At 44.2% G+C, this 23,764-nt stretch overlaps 7 protein-coding genes across 13 annotated transcripts; 3 read left to right on the top strand and 4 right to left on the bottom strand.

Moving 5' to 3' along the window:
* Nucleotides 1-105: 105 nt before the first annotated feature.
* Nucleotides 106-4,841, bottom strand: pip4p2 (phosphatidylinositol-4,5-bisphosphate 4-phosphatase 2). The gene is made up of 7 exons (XM_061664963.1): nucleotides 4,588-4,841; nucleotides 3,580-3,728; nucleotides 3,391-3,497; nucleotides 2,629-2,752; nucleotides 2,179-2,231; nucleotides 1,770-1,860; nucleotides 106-1,463 (listed from the first exon to the last, which is right to left on the bottom strand). Exons 1-7 carry the CDS (start codon nucleotides 4,691-4,693, stop codon nucleotides 1,320-1,322), a joined length of 774 nt encoding a protein of 257 aa, XP_061520947.1. The 5' UTR covers nucleotides 4,694-4,841; the 3' UTR covers nucleotides 106-1,319.
* Nucleotides 4,842-4,869: 28 nt separating this feature from the next.
* Nucleotides 4,870-8,872, top strand: si:ch211-57n23.1 (uncharacterized). Of its 2 annotated transcripts, XM_061664956.1 has the most exons (4): nucleotides 4,870-4,907; nucleotides 5,973-6,119; nucleotides 7,002-7,522; nucleotides 8,481-8,872. In XM_061664956.1, exons 3-4 carry the CDS (start codon nucleotides 7,011-7,013, stop codon nucleotides 8,620-8,622), a joined length of 654 nt encoding a protein of 217 aa, XP_061520940.1. In that variant the 5' UTR covers nucleotides 4,870-4,907; nucleotides 5,973-6,119; nucleotides 7,002-7,010; the 3' UTR covers nucleotides 8,623-8,872. The 2 variants fall into 2 exon arrangements, with proteins under 2 accessions (XP_061520940.1, XP_061520941.1); XM_061664957.1 differs by lacking the exons at nucleotides 4,870-4,907; nucleotides 5,973-6,119 and adding an exon at nucleotides 6,247-6,311.
* Nucleotides 8,873-8,968: 96 nt separating this feature from the next.
* On the bottom strand, nucleotides 8,969-10,627 carry chrac1 (chromatin accessibility complex subunit 1). The gene is made up of 3 exons (XM_061665061.1): nucleotides 10,421-10,627; nucleotides 9,818-9,944; nucleotides 8,969-9,505 (listed from the first exon to the last, which is right to left on the bottom strand). The coding sequence occupies exons 1-3, from the start codon at nucleotides 10,571-10,573 to the stop codon at nucleotides 9,417-9,419; spliced, it is 369 nt and encodes a 122-aa protein (XP_061521045.1). The 5' UTR covers nucleotides 10,574-10,627; the 3' UTR covers nucleotides 8,969-9,416.
* A 707-nt stretch (nucleotides 10,628-11,334) lies between these two features.
* On the top strand, nucleotides 11,335-13,776 carry gatad1 (GATA zinc finger domain containing 1). Of its 3 annotated transcripts, XM_061664996.1 has the most exons (6): nucleotides 11,336-11,491; nucleotides 11,590-11,773; nucleotides 11,988-12,110; nucleotides 12,185-12,244; nucleotides 12,311-12,494; nucleotides 13,472-13,774. In XM_061664996.1, exons 2-6 carry the CDS (start codon nucleotides 11,591-11,593, stop codon nucleotides 13,648-13,650), a joined length of 729 nt encoding a protein of 242 aa, XP_061520980.1. In that variant the 5' UTR covers nucleotides 11,336-11,491; nucleotide 11,590; the 3' UTR covers nucleotides 13,651-13,774. The 3 variants fall into 3 exon arrangements, with proteins under 3 accessions (XP_061520981.1, XP_061520980.1, XP_061520979.1); XM_061664997.1 differs by having other exon boundaries at nucleotides 11,335-11,773; nucleotides 12,326-12,494; nucleotides 13,472-13,776; XM_061664995.1 differs by having other exon boundaries at nucleotides 11,336-11,773; nucleotides 13,472-13,772.
* A 130-nt stretch (nucleotides 13,777-13,906) lies between these two features.
* Nucleotides 13,907-18,428, top strand: lrrc14b (leucine rich repeat containing 14B). Its single transcript, XM_061664994.1, has 3 exons — nucleotides 13,907-14,687; nucleotides 15,059-15,678; nucleotides 16,197-18,428. The coding sequence occupies exons 1-3, from the start codon at nucleotides 14,412-14,414 to the stop codon at nucleotides 16,861-16,863; spliced, it is 1,563 nt and encodes a 520-aa protein (XP_061520978.1). The 5' UTR covers nucleotides 13,907-14,411; the 3' UTR covers nucleotides 16,864-18,428.
* On the bottom strand, nucleotides 17,634-19,281 carry LOC133395799 (cytochrome b-c1 complex subunit 7). Of its 2 annotated transcripts, XM_061664998.1 has the most exons (4): nucleotides 19,242-19,281; nucleotides 18,369-18,437; nucleotides 18,132-18,298; nucleotides 17,634-18,055 (listed from the first exon to the last, which is right to left on the bottom strand). In XM_061664998.1, the coding sequence occupies exons 1-4, from the start codon at nucleotides 19,258-19,260 to the stop codon at nucleotides 17,978-17,980; spliced, it is 333 nt and encodes a 110-aa protein (XP_061520982.1). In that variant the 5' UTR covers nucleotides 19,261-19,281; the 3' UTR covers nucleotides 17,634-17,977. The 2 variants fall into 2 exon arrangements, with proteins under 2 accessions (XP_061520982.1, XP_061520984.1); XM_061665000.1 differs by lacking the exon at nucleotides 18,369-18,437 and having other exon boundaries at nucleotides 19,242-19,273.
* Nucleotides 19,282-20,161: 880 nt separating this feature from the next.
* Nucleotides 20,162-22,603, bottom strand: mterf3 (mitochondrial transcription termination factor 3). Of its 3 annotated transcripts, none has more exons than XM_061664992.1 (8): nucleotides 22,513-22,603; nucleotides 21,972-22,264; nucleotides 21,751-21,903; nucleotides 21,506-21,695; nucleotides 21,229-21,376; nucleotides 20,770-20,841; nucleotides 20,510-20,671; nucleotides 20,162-20,432 (listed from the first exon to the last, which is right to left on the bottom strand). In XM_061664992.1, the coding sequence occupies exons 2-8, from the start codon at nucleotides 22,252-22,254 to the stop codon at nucleotides 20,238-20,240; spliced, it is 1,203 nt and encodes a 400-aa protein (XP_061520976.1). In that variant the 5' UTR covers nucleotides 22,255-22,264; nucleotides 22,513-22,603; the 3' UTR covers nucleotides 20,162-20,237. The 3 variants fall into 3 exon arrangements, with proteins under 3 accessions (XP_061520976.1, XP_061520975.1, XP_061520977.1); XM_061664991.1 differs by having other exon boundaries at nucleotides 21,972-22,261; nucleotides 22,513-22,598; XM_061664993.1 differs by lacking the exon at nucleotides 22,513-22,603 and having other exon boundaries at nucleotides 22,025-22,098.
* Between the last annotated feature and the right edge of the window lie 1,161 nt (nucleotides 22,604-23,764).

Genomic DNA, 23,764 nt, shown 5'->3' with positions numbered 1-23,764 from the left:
AAAAATATATACTACGTTATGTTATTTGTTTATAAAGTCACACGCCTTTTAAAACAAGAAAATGACACTTTCAACAAACTGGCTGCAAGACGACGACAACACGAGTCCGCTTTTGTCTTTTTTATTGATAAATAATCATTTTGAAAAAGAACCAAGCTTTGCCCTCTGCAATATGTACAAAGAGTCATTCTTTCTTTCACGTCGCCACCCTCCACTTCACATTCAAAATAAAACGCCACCCACCGGTTGAGCCACGGGATGCCGAGCGCTACACTAGGATTACATTCTTTGAAATAGATCACAGGCAGGAGGCGGGAGTGTTGTGCGACGCGACGAAAACCGGGCGACATGCAGACAGACAATGGCATGTAGAAAAACAAAAATAACAATAACTTAATGATTGCTGTATTGCTTTTAAAGCAAACAAAAGAGTGAACGATAATAAATTAACTCCTGTTGGCGAGATGCTCGGGTAATACTGCAGGGCAAACGTCGGCACAGTTGGGAGTTTCAAAGCTTACACGGATACAGTATTTCGTCAGTGTACAGCTTAGTGGTTACGTTAGCATTAGCAGGGGTGTCCGAACATTCGACACAAAATGGCAGACGACCTGAGTGTTGCCAAGCGCTGGCTATATGTTGACGTTTGTGCGCCCTGTTATGATGAACACACGTGCCGGATTGAGTGCTAATTGGACGCGCTGGTGCTGGATGTCATTATTTTCTCTGACTCCAGGGGGCGGTATGCATTTCTTGGCAAAATGTCAAAGTTGACCCCTAAACCCCGCCCATTACCCTATGGCGAAAAGTCACAACTTCAGCAATTTATTGCCTACATCTGTCTATCATACATGCTTAGATTTTGGTGGGCGTCAATCAAATTGACTTCAACGGCGTTTGTCGGCTTTTGCGTTTGAGCTAGTCAACTGCGTTAGCTTGACACGGCCTAAAATCCCCGCAAAATGGCACCTTTAATCCGAAATAGCGGCGTGTTTCCCAGCATAAGTTCTCTGCTGATTTTCGTGCGCTCTGCCTCATGAACGCCCGTGCCGGATATGTCGCCTTTTGAATAGTAAGGACACCCCCCGCATTACAGTAAATGGCCACACAGCTTCCTTCAGCTGGTCACTAACGAGCAGCAAAACGAACTTAAAAAAAAAAAAAAAAAATGTAGTGCAATGAGTTTGTCTCAGTTTGGTCATTCACTTTAAAAAAAACAAAAACAAAAAAAAATAAAAACATTGTGTATTGCATCAGCGAGTGGAGACAAACGGGAGCAAAAGGCTAAAAGGTCAGATGAGGTTTGAGGGCGGGGCTTCCTAAGCGAAGCTGTTCTCCGGGTAGCTGACCTTGATGGCGCCCCAGTAGCACGCCCGCACCAGACAGATGACGCCCACCAGGTAGGCCAGCGCCCACGACACGTACGTGGCGTTGTAGCGACGGGCGAAGTCTCGAGTGCCCACCTGTCCACAGGAGGGGGGGAGAGAGAGAGAATAAATAAATAAAATAAGGCAAAGTTGTTCATTTTGGTAGGGATTTCTTAAAAATGATCAAAAAATTAAAAAAGCAGTGGTAACAAAAAAAATAATACAAAATAATAAATATTAATTAAAAAACAATGCACCAATATTAGAAATTTGGGGGTGGGGGATTCGAAAAGAAAATGATCAAATATATACAAAAAAATTGTTTTAAAAAAATACAAGAACAGTGAAGGGACACCAATGTATTAGAAATGTCTTCAAAGTGACAAGAATACTGGCACTTACGGTTAAACCCACGCCAATGAAGACGCAGATCATCCCTACAGTGATATAAGCGCAACAGCGCCGCCTAGGGAGTGCACTGCCAACAGACGAGCTGGGGAAAAAAAGAAAGAAAAAGAAAAAATGTCGTTGGAATGCGCAGGAGAGCGATTGCGGTCGGTCGGGTCACATAATGAGCGCCCTTCGGGGTCCGCATGACTTTCTTCTCGGCTCTCACATGGCTCTCATGTGATGAGACTCGAGCCTCAGCACGGGAAAGGATAATAATAATGGGGGGGGGGGGGGGGGGGGGTCCTCCCTCACCGGATTCCTGGCCCCCCCTTCCTCCACGCCATGCTCTTTTTGTTTTTTTCCTCAATTATTTCGTAGCCGTGACGCCTCCATCACCAATAAATGCCGTGTGTGCACTTACATCTTTTTGCAGTGTGGACACTTGGCTAACGTGTTGAAGCGCACCTCCATCCACTGAAACAAAACACACACACGCGCAGTCAATTAAAGACAGCACGGCATAATTACGCATCTATAACATTATTGGGATTATCTTTATTCTTCGAGAGGGTTATAGATCTACTAAATACGTAGGTTTACCTAATAAAGTGTCCTGGGTATGTATTTTCCCCCAATATATTGATGATTGCAAAATTGGCCTACGATAGTATAATCATTGCTTCATGATAATACTGTATTTTATTACGGCTTTAGATGAATACTTCAACGCAAAAAAATATTGTGATTTTTATTTTACTATTAATGTGTGTAATTGTGCGATTGTGTTCAAATCGATATACCGGAGGGGAAAATATTTGATTAGTGTTGAAATTGGCGTAAATAAACAAAAAACAAACGTGAGAGTCGCTACCAGGAAGGTGTTGCCGCAGTGGCCGCAGACCACCCGCATCCCCTCGGGCTGCACGGGCAGCGCCGGCTGGGCGGGCTGCTCCTCGGGGATCACCATCACCGGGCTCAGGTTGATGATGCGTCTGCTGTCGGGCCACGACAAATTCCCCCCAAAAAAAAGACGGATGCATTTAAACGACATTTTGCTCATTCGTGGTCACGTTTCACATTCAAATCAAGTCATTTCATTTTTATACGACTACTTTGTTGATTGATTAAATTACATTTTTTTGGGTCGAATTTTTAAAAATACATTACAAAATAACAATTTAAAGTCCTTAATTTATTGAAATAATAAAACAAATTGTAATTTACAATTTAAAAGAATGAAGAAAATGTTTACTAGGAATGGGCATATGATTAAATTGCCTTCTTATCAAATGTAATAAAAAAATAATAACTACATTAAAAAAATTATATTGATTTAATTTCCATTTTACATTGACCTTTCTTACTAGGAATGGAAAATCAGCTAAATAAATGCATTCAATTTTTATTTAAAATGATCTTTGTAACATTGATAATAGTCAATCAATGACTATTACGATGTGGTCATACAGTTCTGCATAGAAATGAGATGATGACAATATTTGCATTTGAAATTTTGGGGTTACATTATGTGTCGGCAGTTTGTGTTCCATTTAAATTATATATAATAAGAAAGAGCAAAATCAGAGAAACTGCTCATTTGGCAGTGGTCTCGTTGTTGTTGTTGACTGTGTACCAGTTGGGTCGCGGGCATCCTATCCTCCTGGAAGTGTCTTTGCAGATGAGCAGGCAGTTGCAGGGGCACCTCACGTACTTTTTCCCCGTGGGCGGGTTCTTAATGGGCTGCGAGGGCGACAAAAGACACACGAATGACGGCCGGCTCCCGGCGTGCGTACGAGACGAGACGGCGGCGGCGGCCACGTACGGTGGCCTCGTTGCACAGCGTGCACTTCACCACGTGCTGGTGCAGCTTGCCGTCAAGGTGGATGAGCGACTGGCACACGTGGCAGTTGATGACGGGAACGCCGCCCGCGTCCGGGCTGGCGATGGCCGTGTACGGCGGCGGCAGTTCCGCTGGGAGGGCGACAAGAAAATCGTCGACATTATCGATAACATTACATTCAGCAATTTTTAGTTCATTGAAAAGGGAAAAAAAGTGAAAGAACTACATTTACAGTGGACCCCCACTGCTTGCGAGGGCTAGAGACAGCATTTTGTTTTTAAACCTAGAAAATTCTCGAATAAGTGGGCATAAACCGGCCATAAGCATTTTCAGGGTTGGCTCCCGTAAAAAAACAAGAACAATAAATAAAAAGGAAAGTGGGGAAAAAAATGAAAATTGGAAAAAATCCGAGGCAGGGTGATTCCGCGGGTGCCGAACCGCGAGTGTGTGGGTGTCCACTGTGTTCCACAAAATCCCGCGATACAGCAAAGAAAATCTGCTATCTAAAAGGATATGTGCGATTTCAGAAATCCGCAATACAGTGAGACGCCATGAACCAAAAACTGGTATAAAATGAAGGAAACGCATTTTCCTTTTCGGGATGACCTCGTGGATTGCGACGAGGACACCAAACGCTCCTGATCGTGATATTGAGCCACAAAAAGACACAAACTCAAAACCCAGCAGTATAAAATCGCCGAGTGACTCGAATTGGATTGGCCCGCATTTGAGTTTGTTTGATTTTCCGGATAATTGTGTTGTGACTGTTGTTGTCGTGCTGTGCGGGTGTCCTTGAGGGTCTTTCGGGCGCTTGCAAATCAAACGACCGCTTGTTGTCATCTCGTCAGGCCTAATGTGCGCGGTGATGTAGCATTTCTTCTGGCTCGCTGTTATTCTTGCAGGCCTCTCGTCCGTAACCCAGTGCTCCACTTTTTACAGAACCCCACCCCCACCCACGGGGGCTAGCTAGCCCGGCCACGCAGTTTTTACCTCGCGGGCTGGGAGCGTGTAGGTAGGGCGGCGCGTTGGGGGTGACGTTCTCGGAGTTGGGGGTGGACAGCAGCGGGGAGCGCTCGTCCGTGCCGTCGGAGGCCATGGTCGGTGCAAGGCCGGAGGCGGCGAGCCCTTTCCCGGCGGCGGCTCGCTCGGATCGGCTCGGTGGCTTTCTCTTCGTCCGGAGGTCCGGGCGCCAACAGCGAGCGACGGCGGTCCGGTCGGGGTGGGTGACGTCACGGGACGGCCCGCCTGCCTGCCTGCGAGCCAGGGGGAGGGACGGAAGTGAGGCGCATGCGCAGACACGCAAACGAACGGTGGGCGCAGTTGCAAAGCTCCACCGATAGATGTCACTGTAACAACTCATTCTAATTTTCTTGCGATTTGAATGCATTTGATTTGATTGTAGTTTGTTTTAACAATTTTTTTTAATTTTGCGATTAAGCGAAATATTTTTTTTTATTTCTTAATTTTTATCCTTGAAATGAAACACTCACTCCACTGTAGATAGATAGATAGATAGATAGATACAAAGCAATTAGATAGACAGACAGACAGATAGACAGATAGACAGATAGATAGATAGATACTTTTATCCATCCATCCATCTTCTACCGCTTATCCGAGGCCGGGTCGCGGGGGCAGTAGCTTTAGCAGGGACGCCCAGACTTTACTCTCCCCAGCCACTTCATCCAGCTCTTCCGGGGGGAATCCCGAGGCGTTCCCGGGCCGGCCAAAAGACGTAGTCTCTCCGGCGTGTCCCGGGTCGTCCCCGGGGTCTCCTCCCGGTGGGACGTGCCCGGAACGCCTCACCGGGGAGGCGTCCGGGAGACATCCGAAACAGATGCCCAACCCACCTCCTCTGGCTCCTCTCACTTTTATTATATTATAATTATAAAATGTACCTTATCTTAAACTGAGGGGTGTTTCTAATATTTTGCCGATCTTATTTACCGCTACGAAAGGCTCCACATTTTTTAACTAGCCGTCATTATGATGCACAGCTACTAGTGTGGTTATCTTTGTAAACGGCAGCCAGTCTGTACTGACTTGAAGGTTTGTTCCAAAATGCGTGTTTCACTCACTTCCCGTTCCAACTCGTTGATGTCAAAGTTCTGGCCTGTGGCTTCATAAACACAGGTGGTGTTATTCAGCACGCACACAAAACCAAGCCAACACAGCCTCTATGCTATTCTAAAAAAAAACAAAAAACTACAAATGTCTGCTGTTGTTTAGGAGCTCGTAAAAATGCCTGAGCCAAATCATCCCTTTTTCTCATTCTTTGACTCCTTTTTGATCCAGAAACTATCCCAGACATGTGTTTGTGTGTGCAGTCTGCTTATGATTAGTTTAGTTAGGGCTTTTTTTTTTTTTTTTTTTAGGTGTCGCTGGTGCAGGCCAATAAAGGGTGAGTGCACGTTGCAGACCAGCACTCATTCTTTCCGATGACTTCAGGCAGCCAGAGCGGAGAGACGCGGGCAGGACTCTCCAGCACGTCGTCGTTCACTTGCGAAAGCGTCCTCTGAAAGGTAAACTGCAATTTTTATTTTTATTTTTTTTTTTTCCACACAGCCGGCGAGGACATTTAGTTTGGATGATGCTGCAAGTTTTTGTGACCATGTACTTGCATTGACTACACGCGACAGGGCGTTTCTCAGTTTTTCCAGTGCCAATTACCAGACTGCTTCAGTGTACTTTAGAGCAGGGCTAGGGAACCATTAGTAAGCATTTTTGTCTTTTATAACCATATTTATGAAATGATATGACGCTGCTACGATGACTGTCTTGGGAGAACTTTTTGCAATACTTTCTCTGAGGTTTTATTTGTAGTTAGAAAAGCATGAAATGCAGTCTCACCGTCCGTTTACTGTTTGAAGGTTGCTCACCTTGTTATAAAGAATTGAACATGTCAACGTAATTAAAAAATAAATAAATACATTGAACTTTATGTGATGTATTGAAATATTATACACTCAAAATACAATTTTATTACCATATATTTAAATTAAAAAAATCGATAGCTACAGTATTCTTTTTTTATTAAACAGATCATTTTTAAAAAGTAATTTAAATATATTGTTAAAGCTTTCTGAATTGATGTCATACAATACATTTCTGACCGAAAACAATTGAAAAGTGATTAATAACAAAATATAAATAAAAACATTGACGTTAATACAATAATGGGGTATTAATTCCCCCATTATTTCAAAGAAATTATTTTCAATTATTTTTGTTTAAGTTTATTTTCTGTTATCTTTAAAATTGTACTCGTACAAAATTGTTTTTAAATTGATTTATATCATTATCGCTCATATATATATTTTACATTATTTGTGATTGTTTTTTTTTAAATTGTGTTTCACAATTCATGATATGAGACGAATTTTCCCTTTGTGTGCGTGTTTCAGAGTTTGGCGATGTTGTGCGGGTCAGCGAGTTGGACCTGGCTTCTGCTAGGCTTCTGCGCGTGTTCGCTGCCCGAAGACGTCTCCGGAGAGCGGGAGGGCCGGACCGACGACGAGTGGGGGTCGGGCTCGCCCCCAGTGTACCGCTTCCTAGCCGACAGCCCCCCAGAATCAACGGCGGCGGCGGCGGCGGGAAGCCCCGCGGGGTCGGTGAACTGCACGCGACGCTTCTGGTTGCCGACGCCCACGTGGGGAATCTGCGGGGAGAACGCGGCCGGGCCGGAGGAGCTGGCCCGCTCTCGTCTGCTGGCTCTGCAGAACCGGGCCGCCCTGGAGGCCGTGACCTCCTCCTGCGGCGTGGAGGAAGGGGGGCCCTCCTACCAGCTGCAGGCCAGGGACGAGGTGCTGGGGGTGCTCTCGGACCACCGCAGTGTTGCCGAGGGCCTGGACGCCGTGGAGAAGGTCTTCGTGTCCCTGGAGGAGAAGAGGAAAGACGGCAAGGACAGGGCAAGACTCCTCACGAGGTGACGCATTCCACACTCACAAGTTCTCGGATTCTACACTGACACTTTCTATGATAACACAGCCTCATTCTGTGGTCAATTACTTCAATTCTACTACATCAATTTGTGTACGTGTACACCGATGTTTTATGATTGTCTTTGATGCTACAATCTTCACTTTCTATAATTCTAGACTCATTTTCTATGATTCTGTCATCACTTCCTCTGATTGTATTCGATCATTGTCTCTGATGCTAGACTCCCTGACTCTGCAGTCACGTTCTTTGATTCTACACGCTCACTTTCTAGGATCTTACACTCCCAATTTCAGTGATTCTACACTGTCACTTTCATTTTCTATGATGCTAGAGTCACTTTTTACAATTCTATATTATGATTTTCTATGATGCTAGTAATTCTATAGTCGCTTTCTGTGATTATACGGGCCCCATTCTGTTTCTAAGGTCCCTTTTTACGATTCTACACCATCAATTTCTATGATTTTACTCGAGGATTCTTCAGTAAGAATTTTCCATCCCTATTTTTTCATGACTGCCAAATTTTATGCGATTCAAACTGAAGCGAAGACATGTACGCAGGCGCGCAGAAGCTGTCATGTGAGGCGTTCGATCCCGATCGAATCCAGATTCGTGGCGTGACCGTTTACACGGCCATTTTGACAGAGCAAACGGCAAACCAGCCAGCTCGGAACCCAGAAACCACCACTTAAACTACCGCCATAGAGCGTTGCAGCTAGCTTGAACTCCATTCAAAATACGCTTTACACCGCTTAAGCAAGTGGAATAAAGTAAAACTACTCACCCCATAAAGATGACGAGAGGGAACAGGAGGGCATTAGCAGGGCAACACTGTCACCTGGTGGCATTGTATAGGTACTGCTGAACTCAAACATTAATTTGTCATGTACTTCTTCACCGTTCCCCCGTTCCCTGCGATTTATGCTCCGCACCCTGCGAAGTATGAAGGAGCATCTGGCCCACACGAGGGAGTCGGCGTCCGCCCGCTCGCGCCTGGCGTCCTCCCTGGAGGCGAGCTTGTCCGCCCTGGAGGAGAATCTGATCCACATGCAGCTCCGACTGTACGAGCTCATCCGCCAGTGACCGCGGCGACGACCAGCCCATGATGATTGCACGTGGAGCGCGTCGCACTCTCTCTTGTTGTCGTGACTTTCGGCTTGTAACCATCACACTACTAGTGCATCGGTAACCTGATTTAGTTTAGTTTGAAACATCATCTGTGTTCATGACGGGATGTCATTTTAGAAATTGGAATTGCGTATTTTCTAGTAAACTGTACTAAGATTAAGTGTAATATGGAAATGGGAAATTTAGTACGTGGCAATAAAACATCTGAACCACCAAACGGGACATATCATTACAGAATTCAGACATTTTGGTTTGAAGCATGTAAAACCATATTTTGAAAAGATTGAGATTTAATCAGCAGCAATGTACAAAAAGCACAGCTCTTTTTATGTACTTATTACACAAGGTACAAAATACTCCAAACAAACATCAAAATTCAAGTATTTCAGCTCCAGCGTGAGCAATTTGTTAGAAATAGAACAACCCAGGCCTGGTACTTTGCCATTTACTGCTACGCTGCAGTGCAGCGTTCGCTCGATCGAGGTTTTTAGAGGCCGTACGAAGTCACACGCGCACGCAGCGGGATTCCCCGGACCGGCGGAACTCCGCATACATTTGAAATCTTTGAAAAGGTGATCTGCCGCTGTCTTTTTGTGAGCATTGCCCCACGTATGTACCAAGTCCACATGATACTGCGGCGCTCTTCGCGGCTTCGACGGCACGATCGCCCGGTGGTCCCACGTCAACGAGACTCCTATCGGTCTTTCCGGGAGGGTAAAAATTCAGTGATCGCACGTGTCCATTTTGTTTTACAAGTCGGCTTCTTCTGCTTCCTCTTCTCGTATCTGCTCCAAAGACTTGAGGTAGTCGCGGGCCAGGATCTTCTTCGGTAAGATATCTGCGCAGGGGAAAACAAGAGCCTCGCTTCTAGCAGTTGAACGTCTTCGTTTCATTGCTACGTTACTACATTCGTGTTAATATTTGCGGTATGTATATTTCAGACTCAAGTACTTTTACAAGATGCATATACTGTATCATCATTTACTGTAGTTACGGGTTATTTTTGTCATTAAATACATGAGAATATTGAAAGGACTTCTTCAGGGTTAAACAGAAAGGTATTTCAGTAACTGTACAATACTATCCAAGCCAGATGAACAATTGACAAAGTCTTTCTAGAAGGTTGATGTGAGTTTATTGTGGGTGTCACCTGCTAGAAACTGGAACGTTTCCATCTCCTCGGCCGCGTCAGCCAGGTCGCTGTAGGACAAACTCTTGCTTTCCTTTCCTCGGCCGTTGTTGAACGACGACAGCGCCAAGTGTTGAACAAACATCTCCTGTCACAAAAAACGCACAAAACAAAAGCAAAAAAAGTACTTTACAGCAGTGATTGCCAGCCACAGTCCTGTGAAGGATCACCACGTGTGCCGCAGGAATTTGTTACCGAATTAATCAGAAATGTATTATTTCTAGAGCACTTGGTTCATCTATGCCAACAACTTATAGTGACATCCAGAACAGTTAAAAGTTTCTCCACTAGATGGCAGAAGGTGCAATTCACCTATGTGTTTACCTGTTGCCATTTATACAACAAAATAGCAGCTTTGTACCCAACTAGATTTCAGATTTCCCATCCAGCATGTGATATACTTGTTGCGACATTTTTGTTCGCTGGTATGCAGTGAGATTTTTTTCCTAACGTGAAATCTATTTCTTGGTCCAATAAAAGTTGGGAAATGCTTGTTTAGACCACGAACAAGCAGACCGGCCACTTACTAGGCAAGCCGAGATGCTAACATTAGCATTTATTTACCGTTGCCTTGGTGGTGAGGAAAAGGGCTTCCTGGTTAATATTGGACACGTCCGGGGAGCTCTTCATGATCAAGCGCACTCTGGAAATAGGAAGGGAAACGCCCTTTTTGCTAGCCGGCGCTTGGTCCTCTTTGTCCGGGCTACTTTGAGACATCTTCAAGAAGAGGGTCAACTTCTTCCAAAGTATTGTTTTGAATGGTGACGCTCTTCTTTGACCCTCACGCGCTCGTTACGTTTCCTCAGCGCCCCCTGTCGGCGCGGAATACTTCCGATATAAAATTACCACGCAGTGGATCGATTTTTTTTAATTATATTTTATTTAAAAAAAATAAATTAATAAAAAAAATTATCACTCTAATAAAGTGAAAATAATAATAATAAAAAGTGTGGGTAAAAAAATAAAAAAAACAATAACAATTACCGAAAGTGTTGCCACTAACACGGGAAGTAATAAAACCATAAGTGTCGCTCCAAGCATTTTTTTTCACTACATGTTGAATTTGATAATATATTACATTATAAAATGTTGCAATATATTAATCACACAACTTTAACCGTGAGCTATACCTTCCAGTAGCAATATATATATATATACACACACATACACACACACAATATACATTCGAAACACGAGAAATTAAGAAACACACGTGATAATGGAGAATAAATGTATGTTATTAAACTAACTTTCATCGCTTAAGTCACAAAAACGTAGAAGCAAAAAAAAAAAAAGCTTGTTGTCTGTAAAACATAACATTGAAAATGTATCGGATAGTTACAATACAGTAAAAATTCTATATAGAATAAGGATAAAGAAACTCGCATGATACTGGTGAATAAAATGATGTAACAATATCGCATTTAACCGTGATTATCAAGCACCAATCCGACAGGTGGCAGCCGAGCGAACGAGTCAGAAAAAAAACGTAGAAGAAGAACGGGAACGTCAGCAACGAAGAAGAACTTACAATTTCCCCACTGGCTTAAATAAACATGTTAAGAAGACAATTTTCCTGTGATAAGTAGTCTTATTCTACATCATACAATCAGCTGAATTTATGCGGCATTAAGGGTATAATCACACATGATCCGGTGCCGTTGTATGGCGTCTCATCATCACGTTTACGGATGAAAATCAGCTAGCAGGCTCGTTGTGTTCATTGTGCGAAGGATGCCGCTGGGCCTGAAGCCATGCTGCGCCGTCTGCAAGACCAACTCGTCGTCCATGTGGAAGAAGGGCAACCAGGGCGACATTTTGTGCAATAATTGCTCGGTGAAGAGCGGCGGCGGCGGTGGGGCGTCAGGAATCTCCGCGTCCTCCGGCACTCAGCCCAGCAATGGAGGCGGCAAGCAGGTAAAAAGAGAGAATCGCACTGAACGCATAAAAAAAACAAAAAAAAAACACTTACGACACATACTTTGAGCCAGGGAGGGAAGGAAGGAAAGAATGGGGGAAAAGCAGATGCGAGGTGGAAGAAAAGAACATTCGCAAGTCGAGCCTACTTTTGTCTCACCCTGTACAACGCCCAATGTTTAGACGAAAGCTGATTTTCTTGTGTGCTTTGCAGTCGAAGCAGGAGAGCCACAGGAGGTCGGCACGCCTGAGGAGCACCAAATACAAAGCCCCCGCTTCCGAGAAGAAGGTGTCCACCAAAGGCAAGGGCAGGAGACACATTTTTAAACTCAAGAATGTAAGTCCCACGCGCATCTGTTGCTCGAATGCCTTCCATTTCCTCCCTCGTTGACCCCGATCTCTCCTCCTCAGCCAATCAAAGCGCCGGAATCCGTCTCCACCATCATCACGGCCGAGTCCGTGTTTTATAAGGTATTCGGTCAGATTTCCTCGCGCCGTCGCATTGGACTTTTCTAAGGGATCTGGCGTCCCCGTCAGGGCGTGTACTACCAGATCGGCGACGTGATCAAGGTGACGGACGAGGAGGACGGGAAGGCGTACTACGCCCAGATACGAGGCTTCGTTCAGGACCAGTACTGCGAGAAGAGCGCCGCGCTCACCTGGCTCATTCCCACCCAGGCCAGCCCCAAAGACCACTTTGACCCCGGCACTTACATATTAGGTAAGCCGAAAGGTCACGTGACCACTCCAGGGAGTAACACCTAATCGACACAAGTGGAAGGACAGTTGCTATAAAAAGTCTACACTCCCCCATTCAAGTGCCAGGTTTTTGTGGCATACAGAAATGAGACAAAGATAGCCTCCAAGAACAGCTGCGCTTTATTATGGTTTAATCGGCGCCACTTTAAATGGTGACAAATGTGCGGCGACTCCCGTTTAACATGACTTTGAATGCGTTTGGTTCATATTAAAAAACATAGCCACATTCCTGCTCGCAGGAGGGTGTGCACACTTATGCAATCAGATTATCTAATTGTTTCTTTCCATTTCTTCTCATGAAAATATTTTTGGGAATTGTACAGGTTATAAAGTTTTGAAATGGTTGAGCTTATTCTCATCTTTGTATGTCACAAAACTGCCATTTGAACAGGGGTGTGTAGACTTTCTATAGCTACTGTAGTTACTCAAAACAGTTTGGGAACTAGAGGATGTGACTCAATTTGGGGGATTTGTGTATATATATATTTTTTTTGGTATGATATTTTCTATTTTTCCTATTTTCCTGTTATTGTATTTTTGTGTCTCTTGTCAAATATTTTTCTATTTTACTCCCTAATATTTGTATATTTTCTCTCAATGTTTTTTTTGGGTGGGAGGGTGTAAAATATCTTTTTCCCTAATATTTGTGTAACTTTTGTCATTTTTTTTTTATTTTTTACATAATGTATATTTTTGTTATAAGAAGCATTTTTTTTTTTTTTTTTTTTTCCCCCACCATATTTTCATACTATTTCTTCGTGACATATTCCTTGATAACCGTGATCCTTTTGCTCAATATAATCGGGCTTTGAAATTTGCGTACCATTTCATCGCTAATCTGCACGCATTACTCTTCTGGCAATGGGACTTGTGTTTCTCGTCAAGGCCCACCTTCATGTGCCTGAACTCCTGTTTTTGTTTGTTTGTTTCTGCTTTCAGGTCCGGAGGAGGACCTGCCCAGGAAGATGGAGTACCTGGACTTTGTGTGCCACGCGCCGTCCGAGTACTTCAAGTCGCGGAGCTCGCCGTTCCCCACCGTCCCCGTGCGTCCGCAGAAGGGTTACATCTGGACGCACATCGGACCCACGCCCGCCCTTGCCGTCAAAGAGTGTGTGTAGCGCAGCCACCCTTTTAACCAACTTATATATTTGTACAGTCATGTGTTAATATGTATATATTTAAAAAAAGAAAGACCGGTTCGGACCAGCGAAATGCGGAAAAAATAAATGTCAAAAGTTTTGTATTTCTTTTGCAGTCACTAAGCAGACTTGCTTGTTTCCATTAAGATCTCCTAAAATGTGTCTACTGAGCAGTTTTTCATATTTATAACAATTCAACTTTGCCTTTTTTAAACAACAGAACACAAAACAACAGGTATCGCTTACCAGCTTACCAGTAACAACGCGAACCGATGCTGGTCGGGTGTTAAGTTTGTTGCCGCCATCTTGTGGTGGACTGTCCGAAGCTCACAAAGTCAAATTTTGGCACGCAAAGCAAAACACTCAAATCGAGGGGCAGCTCGTAACTGGAAAAACTCGTAAATTGGGGCACTCGTAAGTCAAGGCACGACCCATTTTTTGTTTCTATTGGGGAAAAAAAATCCAACATTCACTTGCGTCATTTTACGACTTTTCATCGGAAAGATCCGACTTTCGGCCAATGGGAGCGTCGTGAGATTACGCCTGAAAATGAGCTAATGCGCTGTGGAAAAAGTGGGTCAGCGCTAACAGTCTGCGTGACCGGCACAGGACGAGAGACAGCTGTTCCTATAAATAACCTGCCGCCCCTATCTCACCTCCCACGAGACCTCGCGCCACATTACAACAACAACAACCCGCTCCTCACAAAAGCCAAACGACGGCCCGCCTGAGGTGAAGGCATGAAGTCGCTGAGCTTTTTGTCGTCCGAGGCCTTCGTCCGGAGCGGCCCGAGCGCCGAAGAGAACCTGGCCGGCGTCTCTTTCCACGCGTACCCGCACCTCTTCAAGGCCTGCTACCTGCACGAGCGCCCGCAGTTGTTGCGAGCCGTGGTGCGCACGTGGCCGCTGCCCGAGCTCCACCTTGGACGTCTCCTGGGCCGCACGGCCGACTGCCCCGCCGACCTGACCTCTCGCACGTGCCGGCCATGTCTGACGGCGCTTTTCACGGGCTTGAAGGTAGATTCTTTGTCTTTTCTACAATTTGGATTCTTTCTTCTTCACAAATTCACTGAATTATTAAAGTAATAAATGAAGTTGTCCAGTGTGTGTTAGCATCAAGTTAATGAAATTTTGATTAAAAAGGCAATGTTTTTTTTTTTTTATATAAAACGCCTAATTCTCTGGTTTTATGTATAGTAAACTTAAACTGGGAGTGGCATTAAACATCTAAGAGGTGTTTCTTTTAAAAATCTGTTTACTATCTGCCAAACTGCTGCTTGTTGTGAAGTTTAGTCGTAAGTGGAATTTTTCCTCGCCACTCAAGACACACAAAACCCCCTAAATCAGCCTCAAAAAAGGTCTTGTTGCAACTGTTTCATTTCCCCAAGGACTTCGTGTTGTCTCCGCCGAGCACGTACGCCAAAGTCCTGCACACGGTGGACCTGACGTCCTTGAGGGACGTGGAGCGGCAGGCGTGCCCGTGCGGAGCCACCCTGGGCCGGTGGGCTCGCACCGGGCTGCTGAGCCAGCTGTGCTACGAGACGGCGGCGACCGTGGAGGGCGGCGCCAGCGTGCCCCCCTCGGCCGTGGACGTGCGCCTCAACGGCTTTGTCACGGGCCGCAACTACGAGCTGGTGACGCAGGCCTTGATACTGGCGCGCCACTCGGCCCTCAAGCCGCGTTTCGTGACCCTCCGCGCAGATTCGCTCGCCCTCAAGCAGCTTTTCTACGTCCTCCGACTGGCCCGGCCGGAGGCCATGCGCAAGCTGGAGGTGGTGCACAACGTCCCGCTGCAGGCCGCTCACCTGGAGGTGCTGCTGTCCCGGGTGGACTTCCCCAGGCTGCGGTCCCTCACGCTGCCCACGGGGGCGCTAGACATCAGGAGGTTGGGAGCGGACGACCGACAGCTGATGGCCGTCCTCGGGAACCTGATGGCGAAACTCACGAACCTGACCGAGCTCTCCGTGGGATTCTCCACGCTCACGGGACATCTGAGGAAACTACTCAGGTGGGACAAAAGTTGGAATCTTGCGAGATTCATCATTTGAGGGAGGAAAAAAAAGGAAAAATATTTTTTAATAATGGTATTGATTTGGAAAATAGTTGAGAATAAAGTCATTAATTCAAGATCTTTGTAATTCGAAAAAAAATGTATTTGGTAAAAAAAAATGTTTAGAGAAAAAGTACAAATGTCCAAGAATTTTGTTTTTTGCTAGACTACATTTGTAATAAAATAATAAAAAAAAAAACATCAGTTGATTAAAGCTGAAATAAAGCAATAAAATATAGTTAAAAAAATAGTCATTCAAATGTGTTGATTGATTTTTAATTAATTTCTGGAATAAAGATGGATTTTAGTTTTTGGAAAGTTTAAGAGAAACATTTTTTTTGGGGGGGGGGGGGGGTCATATTTCAAGAAGTCATTTTTTCCAAGCAAAACAAACATATTTGTGATCTATTAAAAAAAAAAAACTATTTCCAAACTGTGGAAACATTTGAAATAAGTCATCTTTTTGCCTGAGCCAGCCCCCTCCAGACGCCCCTTGAAAGCTTGGAGCTAGCCAACTGCAGCCTGAGCCGCGTGGACATGACCTACCTGGCCAACAGCCTGCACAGCGAGTACCTGGTGCGCCTGGACTTGAGCGGCCATCCCGTCCTGGACGACTTCGCCGTCGCCTTCCTCAAGCTGCTGGGCCGCTGCTCGGCCTCGCTGGCCGGCCTGGCTCTGGAGGAGTGCGCCTTGGAGGACGCCGACATCTTGGCGGAGGCGCTGTCCCGCTGCCGGGCGCTGGAGGAACTCAAGCTGCTGGGCAACCCTTTGAGCGCACGGGCCCAGCGGAGGCTCGTGACGGCGTTGTCGGCAGGGTTCCCCAAGCTCGGGTACGTGGAGCTCCCAGTTCCTCGCGAATGCTACCCGGAGGACGCCGCGTACCCGCTGGACGACACGGCCCTGCTTCGGTACGACGTGGCGCTCTTTCGGGAGGTCAGGGAGCAGCTGCTCGGGATCCTGGCGGGAGCCGGGAGAGGGGACGTGGAGGTGTGCACGCCCCTCATGGGCGCCTACGATCCGGATATTCACGAGACCAACAATGAGCTGGGGGTGTCCATGTTGAAATCCTTTAACAAAGTCATGGGGAACTTTATAGAGACCATTGCAGAAGTCAACGACAGAAGGGCAAACAAAAACAACTGACCAATCAGATCACTTCATCAATTCAGTGTGTGTGTGTGTGTATATATAATGTGGAATATAGTGACTTGAGTTCACTTCTGACTTTATAACTTCGGGGTATCCTGTCTCTACGTATCAGTAAGCTAATTGCATAATAACCAAACTTGAACTTACTGTTGACAAAAAAACAAAAAACAAGGCACTTGCAAAGAAAGTCCTTGTTTTATTTTTTTAATGATGGCACTTGAAACCTGGCATTCAAATATAAAAATGCATTTTATTCAAGAGAAATACGTTTTCTTAAAAATGAAAATCAAGTGAACCCCTGCTATTCACGAAAATCTGGAATTGACACACCCTGAAAAGGTTTAACTGCTTACAGATGCCACAAGATGGCAGCAAAGTACACTAAAGTCCAGTTAAGCTACACGATGACGTACTTCCTTGACACCAAGATGGCGCTAAAGCAACACTAATAAATAGTTTGGTGTTTCGCAAGTAACAATAGGATAGGTTACAAAAATATGCAAATAGGGAAAAACAATCATTTTTGGGGGGAATAAATAAACCAAAATGTAGGACCCTCACAATAAATACACTTGTATTTTTTTTCCCCCAGATAATTTCCGTTTGAGAAAAGTCAATCCTACAAGATTAAAGTCCCCTTTTCGAGGAATAAAATTTAAAATGTACTCGTTTAATTATGATAAATTCTTTGTGTAAGGATAAAGCAATGTATCAGATGTCTGGTTATACTGTACTTTGGTTTTGTAAATGACATAGTCTTCATACATCAACACCAGACCTTTTCTTTTAAAACAAAAATAGAAACTTGTCTAAGTTAAACAAATAACAAAACTATGACAAATTTCATGATTATCACTACTCGCAAAGTACAACTCTTATATTCTTTGTCTTCAGTGGCTGTAATTCTCCTTTGTATTTTCTAACAGTTCCTTCCGAGGTTGTGATTTCTGTATTTCTGTAATAATTTTCATGTTAATGAACTCAAACAGCTGGGCTTGTTTCAAAATGTACATTTTAATGACTATATAGGCTTTCATTTTAAATATACAACGGCAAGGTTATTCATGCAGGGATTTAACCAGCCCAGCTCTCTCGATCTGTCTCTCATTCATTTCTTCATCCATTCCTCTCTTTCTTTCCTCTCACGGATCACTTCGTCAAGGTACGGCATCAGGTAGGGCTCATCCTAAATGGATGGAAAGCGGTGTCAACAATTCACACGCAAGGACAAAACGCGCACTTCAGAAAACCTATATCTGCACCTCTTCGTATTTTTTCCACTGATCCTTGGGGAGGATCTGGTGCTTCATGGACAGATCCAGAGCTCTCTTGATGCGGAACATGCGGTCGTTGTAGACGTTCTCCGGGAGCCTGCGCAGGGCCTCCTTCACGTCGTCGTCCTCGTGTATCGTGTCGTCTCGCATCAAACCTGCCACAGGCGAGTCAAAATCGAACTTCTACTCGCGGTTTTAGGCTCATATTTACCTTTCCGTGCTTACCGATCTTGTTGAAGCCGCTTAAATTGTAGTACCATTTGCGCACACTGGACAGAAGCCTGCCTGAAGCCACTGTGAGGGGGGGGGGGGGGGAAACAATTTGGTAATTATACTGCCATAACGTTAGCTTAAATGACATTTCGACAATTTCAAATTGTGTTAGCCGTCCAATTTATAGCTGCAATTTTAGCCTCCAACAGTGTTTCGCAAATTATGCACTCCCCTCGAGTGGTGTGTGAAATACTGAAATTGTACATAAAGCTAAAATAGCTTTGACTTTTTTTTTTTTTTCATCCAGTACAGTTCAGTTCATTTGCAACTGTTACGTACAGTACATGTGCATGGAATCTTTTAGAACAGTTTGTTTGCTAACATTTTTCTGCAATACATTTTAATCATTAACTGGGTGCACTTTTTTTCCCCCATACTTTAAAGCTCAGTTTGTGCTCAAACTGTGACTAATGTTTCAGTGGCTTATATTAAATATACTTTTAAGGAATTAAACCAGTCTCGTTTTTAATGAACTTAGGCCTACTACGCTATAATATTTTAATGTTGGTCATATGGTGGTACTTGGAGACCTGAGTATTTTTTTGTAGTCAAAAAAATAATAATAATAAATCTATATCCGTGTAGTCTTCGCGCGTCAGCCAGGCTAAGAGACGTTAGCCACTAGCATCAGATCAGTAAGCAGGGAGACACTGGAGGACAAACGCGAGCCGAGTGACTTCTAAAGCTCGTTTTAGGCATACAATTCAAAGAACTCAAACCGAGTGTCACTTTACAACAAGTAGGCTCGTTTAATTCGACGACGCCCGCTTCAGACGGAAAGAAATGTGATAATGTCGTCAAAACAGGAGTGACATATTTTTTTACCTGGTGCCCTCGACGCCATGTTGAGTTAGCTGTGGGAAAGAGCGCGATGCATTGTGGGTAAGACATTTACTAGAAAAGACGCGCATGCGCAAATATACTGACATTTTTATTAATTAAAAAAACCCGTAAAATTTCACTTTCTGCTTGTTTAATGTAACTGTTACAGACAATAAATAATGGTTAATATTATAGAGTACATTATCATCTACATTATAAAATATATATGAAGCAAGACACGCTGTTTACACATTTAAACTGCCTCCACGGGAAAAAAAAACGAATAGAATTTCACACATTTTACATATATTTTTAGATAAAATAAATATGAGCTCTTATTTGCTTTAAAGTCAACAACTCTACTTCTAGCAGTAGATAGTACAGTTTGTAGTATGTATATGACTGAAAATGTAAACCCAACATCTAAAAAAGCAATTTAAAAAAACTGGATACATTTATTAAGCACAATTCTAAACCCTGGCATGTGTCTTAAGCTAAAAATAGGAACACTATGGAAATTGGCAGCATGGCGGGCGAGTGGTTTGCGCATCCGCCTCACAGTTCAGAGGTTGGAACCTGGAGTTTGGGCTTCCTTTGTGAAGTTCGCATGTTCTCTGCGTGGATTTCATGAGTCTTCTTCCTCCCACATTCAAAAAACCTTTTAGGTTAACTGAACACTAAATTGTCCTGTGAATGTGAGTGTGAATGTTTGTCTTCCTGTGCCCAGCGATCGCCTGGCAACCAGTCCAGGGTGTGCCCCGCCTCTCGCCCCAAGTCAGCTGGGATAGGCAGATCCATCCCTAAAATGAGCTAATTTAACTACGGCAAAAAAAATACGCTATATAACTGTCAATATATCTTGATCTTAGATGTATTTTGACGAAAGCATACCAGAGACATGTTATTAAGACACCTAAGAACTGTTTAAGATTGTGAATAGCATGTGTCCTTTAATGGTTTCAATACATATTCCTGGTCCTCGTGCTTCTTCACAGCGGTTTAAAGTGTCTTTTGGAACAAGAAAAAATCTTCCTGCATGGCCAAAGCCACCTCGGTGCAAAAGGTCTCATCCGGAGACGACGCCAAACGTTCCAGGGAAACGTAGTTGGCTTGTTCCGGGTTATACTGAGCCCTTCCCAGGTACTCCAGGAACAGGTGGCGCTCTCTCATACGCAGGAACTTGGTGTTAAAGACCTGTTGGAGGTTCGAATTGAGGATGAACATCGATACTTGGGTCAATTACACAACACTGCAGGTAAAGTTTCAAGTACCTGTGGGAACTTGGCGATCAGGTGATGCGGCACCTTCATGGTGTTGTGGAGGAAGTCGAATATTTGCGTCAACTTCCGCTTGTTGGCCGTCAGAATTTTGGGGACGGCCAAGACGATGTGCTGGATCTCATTGGCCTTGAAGCCGAGCTCAATTTCGCACATCTGGAATTGCAGCGCACACATAATCATAAATACACAATGTGAAAAAAAGTCCATTAGTTTAAATAATTAGTTTTGTTACATTTTTGTCATTGTGTCACCTTTAGATTTCCTTTAACAGGCTCCAAACTGCCGCACAATAATCTGGGCAGACGCGTGACAATGTTACGGGTCTGGAAAGAAACCACAGTTAGTGTTTGTGTCGCCAAGACAGTCATTGAGCACGGAACATATCAAGCGACACGGAGTGTCAACTCTTTCTCGCTCGAGCCAACTCGGTGAACAAATACAGTGCAGCGCAGCCTCGCAACTGTAGCACTACTTTTTTTCCCACTTCACCCGAGCAGCAGGCTATCTTAAACCTCGCACATAATTAAAATTTTGGCTCGCAATACAAAGGGGAAAAAAAAAAAAAAAAACTAAATTTGACAAACCATTAGCTTGTAACTTGAAAAACTCCAAACACCACCTGTGCATACTGTCATTTATTTCCTGAAAAGAAGACAAACTACTGATGTTGCGCCTTCCAAAACAGAAAATAATGAAGTGAAAATGCTTACATTGGATGCACTGAGGCCCAGCTGCTGCTGATAGAAACCCAGTCGGTTGTCCAGCCTCTTCACGCTGAAGTTGAGAAGATAAGGAGCTCTGGAAACCATCGACGCAACATTCTCGGACGTGAACTTCTTGGACATCAGATAGTTCACCCTTGACAAAATAAAAGAGCGCAAGAGAACATGATTATTACGGCAACATGCTGACAAAATAGGAAAAGTAGAGCTTGGCGTAATAACGTGTGATCCATTTCAGACTTTTAGACGTAAAAGTTCCTGTCACCTGGCGTGAAGGTTTTGCAAATCCTCCGTGAGGACAAACGGGTTCCGCGTGACGACGAAGCCCAAACGAGATTCGTCCACGCCGAGGGCTTTGAGGAAGAGCAGCCTCGGAGCCACGTCTTCATCGAAGTTGAGTCTGAGCAGCATGGAGCCGACGTTGGGCCTCTCCTCCAGCTTCCACAGGTTCACCCCTGCCGGTGAGACATTATCAACTCCATATCACTCACGTCCGACTCCATTACTTACCGAGATGCACTAGTTTGGCGAGCGTCTCCGACCGATCGACGTAGTCTCGAAGAGAGGCGGCGACCGGAGGTATGGACGGACGAGGCATTAGACGTACAGCCTCTTCATCGCTGATCCCCTCCAGCGCGTACGATCCAGTGGCCGCATCCAGATCTGAAGACGGGAAGAAACACGGTCAGCTCACTGTCGAGGTCTTTCAAAATATGACCATGAATGTATACCGAATGATGCGGGGCTTTCATTTAGCGGCACGGCGTTCTTAATGTGTATTAACTGGTTTGCGTCTTCCTTATTTTCCTCATGTTTGGCAAGCACATCACTGTAAAAACGGATGTGTTGTCGCTGGTGATGTTTCGTTGGCGTCCCGGTGACGTTTGGAAGTTGCGGTGGCCTTAGGACTGTGCGGCAGTGACGAACTTGAGCGCAGGTGGTCGTCGCCACTTTCTTGAGGGGCGGAAGAAGAAATGTGTGTTTGACACACAACTGCACACCGGAAGCTGCCATTTTGGGGCTGCTAAACAAATGGAGGAGTTATTCATATGTTTTAGCCTAGCCAACAAACTCGTCATACTTTACATTCGAACAGCATTTCATATTATATTACAGCATTTTATTTTTATTAAATATAACACCGATTTAACCGTATTTTACATGGTTTTCATGTACGTTGCTTCATGTGTGCTACGGTATAATAGCGAGAGCCAAAACATGCTAATGCTCGAACATTTTTCTAAAACGCCAACGTAATTCAATTTCACTCACCATTTAGAATCGATTTGAACTTATATTTCGCTTCTTCAATGTCAAATGTTTTCACGTGGTGAAATGCGCCAACCCGGAAATGCGTCATAATATCGGATGTACCACACCGCAAATACGGGGGTACAATTGTAAGATTTCGGTTTATTAACACCGGTTTGATAACATTCAAGCAAGTAGAATCATTCAAAAACAAGATAAAACGATCAACTGTGAATTAATACTGATAATCGTTCACGTTGTGCATTATTTCGATCAAAACATTACCAATACCACAATTAAACCCCTCTTGATCCGTTACATGGTTCAATCCAAACTCATCCAGTTCCTGTTTTTTTTACCTTTAAAAAATTACGGGTATTTATTTTATTTTGACACAGTATTCTAAATGTAGCTACCCACAACAATCACCAATATTTTTAATATTTTATAAGTATGAAATTAGTTTCCGTACGGTTGTGCCTATCCTCTAGTCTCTCAACCGGCTCCAACTACCGGAGACAAATTCCTCGTGTGTGTTTTTGGACATACTTGGCAAATAAAGATGATTCTGATTCTGATTAATATGTGAATGAATGGCAACGGTTATTTACAAACGTTGTGCTCTTCATTATGATTATTCGTCGGTGCGGTAACACACTGTTATGACTGATTAATTAAAATTCATGACAAAGTGCCGGAGTGACGAGTCAGCTCCAGCTTCCATGGCAACCAGTGTATGAGCTCTGTCTGAACCCCCGCCGAGGCCTCTCTTTGTCTGCTAAGAAAACAGCATGCATCAGTAATGCTTCATTCATAAAAAAAAAAAAACCACACAAAACGAGGGGATTTGTATGACGTCATTCGGTTTAAAATAAACCCCTAATGGCGATGCAGATACTGTCTCAATACATAGCAAATGCTAAAGAAAAAAAATATCCTTATCAATTTGATGTGGATTTACAATAAATAAAATTACATAATAGGCAAATAAAGGACTTAGATGTTGTGAAAACTGCAGTGGTGGGAAGTAACAAAGAACGAATACTTAGTAACTGCTGTACTAAACCACCACGTCTGAGGAAGAACAACCTACCAGAGACGGAAGGTGTAACTGACGACGTGTCAGGCACTCTCGGGCACACCCCCACAGCCTCTCACTGACTTGTTAGATTGGGCTTCAGGAGCTTTTCTGGCGATTTGGGAATATCCACCACTAGAAAAGGACAAGAAGAAAAAATACCCATCCCCCATTTGATAACAACTGGGCAAGACT

The sequence above is a fragment of the Phycodurus eques genome, chromosome 20 (genome assembly GCF_024500275.1).
Source record: "Phycodurus eques isolate BA_2022a chromosome 20, UOR_Pequ_1.1, whole genome shotgun sequence".
Taxonomy (NCBI): domain Eukaryota; kingdom Metazoa; phylum Chordata; class Actinopteri; order Syngnathiformes; family Syngnathidae; genus Phycodurus; species Phycodurus eques.
Note: the sequence above shows the minus strand (reverse complement) of the source record. Positions and strands in the feature narration are given on the sequence as shown.

What these genes read in the sequence shown, in the direction of transcription:
- lrrc14b (XM_061664994.1), top strand. Translation starts at nt 14,412, where the DNA reads ATGAAGTCGCTGAGCTTTTTGTCGTCCGAGGCCTTCGTCCGGAGCGGC. An exon ending in CGCTTTTCACGGGCTTGAAG is followed by an intron (nt 14,688 to 15,058) that starts GTAGATTCTTTG and finishes CATTTCCCCAAG; the next exon opens with GACTTCGTGTTGTCTCCGCC. An exon ending in CATCTGAGGAAACTACTCAG is followed by an intron (nt 15,679 to 16,196) that starts GTGGGACAAAAG and finishes TGCCTGAGCCAG; the next exon opens with CCCCCTCCAGACGCCCCTTG.
- mterf3 (XM_061664992.1), bottom strand. Translation starts at nt 22,254, where the DNA reads ATGGCAGCTTCCGGTGTGCAGTTGTGTGTCAAACACACATTTCTTCTT. An exon ending in TGAAAGCCCCGCATCATTCG is followed by an intron (nt 21,904 to 21,971) that starts GTATACATTCAT and finishes TCCCGTCTTCAG; the next exon opens with ATCTGGATGCGGCCACTGGA. An exon ending in CTGTTAAAGGAAATCTAAAG is followed by an intron (nt 20,672 to 20,769) that starts GTGACACAATGA and finishes CTGCAATTCCAG; the next exon opens with ATGTGCGAAATTGAGCTCGG.
- pip4p2 (XM_061664963.1), bottom strand. Translation starts at nt 4,693, where the DNA reads ATGGCCTCCGACGGCACGGACGAGCGCTCCCCGCTGCTGTCCACCCCC. An exon ending in GGATGCCCGCGACCCAACTG is followed by an intron (nt 2,753 to 3,390) that starts GTACACAGTCAA and finishes GTGGCCCGACAG; the next exon opens with CAGACGCATCATCAACCTGA. An exon ending in TGTCCACACTGCAAAAAGAT is followed by an intron (nt 1,861 to 2,178) that starts GTAAGTGCACAC and finishes TTTTTTCCCCAG; the next exon opens with CTCGTCTGTTGGCAGTGCAC.
- LOC133395799 (XM_061664998.1), bottom strand. An exon ending in AAGCGGCTTCAACAAGATCG is followed by an intron (nt 18,299 to 18,368) that starts GTAAGCACGGAA and finishes CGCCTGTGGCAG; the next exon opens with GTTTGATGCGAGACGACACG. An exon ending in AGTGGAAAAAATACGAAGAG is followed by an intron (nt 18,056 to 18,131) that starts GTGCAGATATAG and finishes CCATCCATTTAG; the next exon opens with GATGAGCCCTACCTGATGCC.
- si:ch211-57n23.1 (XM_061664956.1), top strand. Translation starts at nt 7,011, where the DNA reads ATGTTGTGCGGGTCAGCGAGTTGGACCTGGCTTCTGCTAGGCTTCTGC. An exon ending in AGGGCAAGACTCCTCACGAG is followed by an intron (nt 7,523 to 8,480) that starts GTGACGCATTCC and finishes CACCCTGCGAAG; the next exon opens with TATGAAGGAGCATCTGGCCC.
- chrac1 (XM_061665061.1), bottom strand. Translation starts at nt 10,573, where the DNA reads ATGTCTCAAAGTAGCCCGGACAAAGAGGACCAAGCGCCGGCTAGCAAA. An exon ending in TCCTCACCACCAAGGCAACG is followed by an intron (nt 9,945 to 10,420) that starts GTAAATAAATGC and finishes TTTTTGTGACAG; the next exon opens with GAGATGTTTGTTCAACACTT. An exon ending in AACGTTCCAGTTTCTAGCAG is followed by an intron (nt 9,506 to 9,817) that starts GTGACACCCACA and finishes TCCCCTGCGCAG; the next exon opens with ATATCTTACCGAAGAAGATC.
- gatad1 (XM_061664996.1), top strand. Translation starts at nt 11,591, where the DNA reads ATGCCGCTGGGCCTGAAGCCATGCTGCGCCGTCTGCAAGACCAACTCG. An exon ending in GCAATGGAGGCGGCAAGCAG is followed by an intron (nt 11,774 to 11,987) that starts GTAAAAAGAGAG and finishes TGTGCTTTGCAG; the next exon opens with TCGAAGCAGGAGAGCCACAG. An exon ending in CCGAGTCCGTGTTTTATAAG is followed by an intron (nt 12,245 to 12,310) that starts GTATTCGGTCAG and finishes CGTCCCCGTCAG; the next exon opens with GGCGTGTACTACCAGATCGG.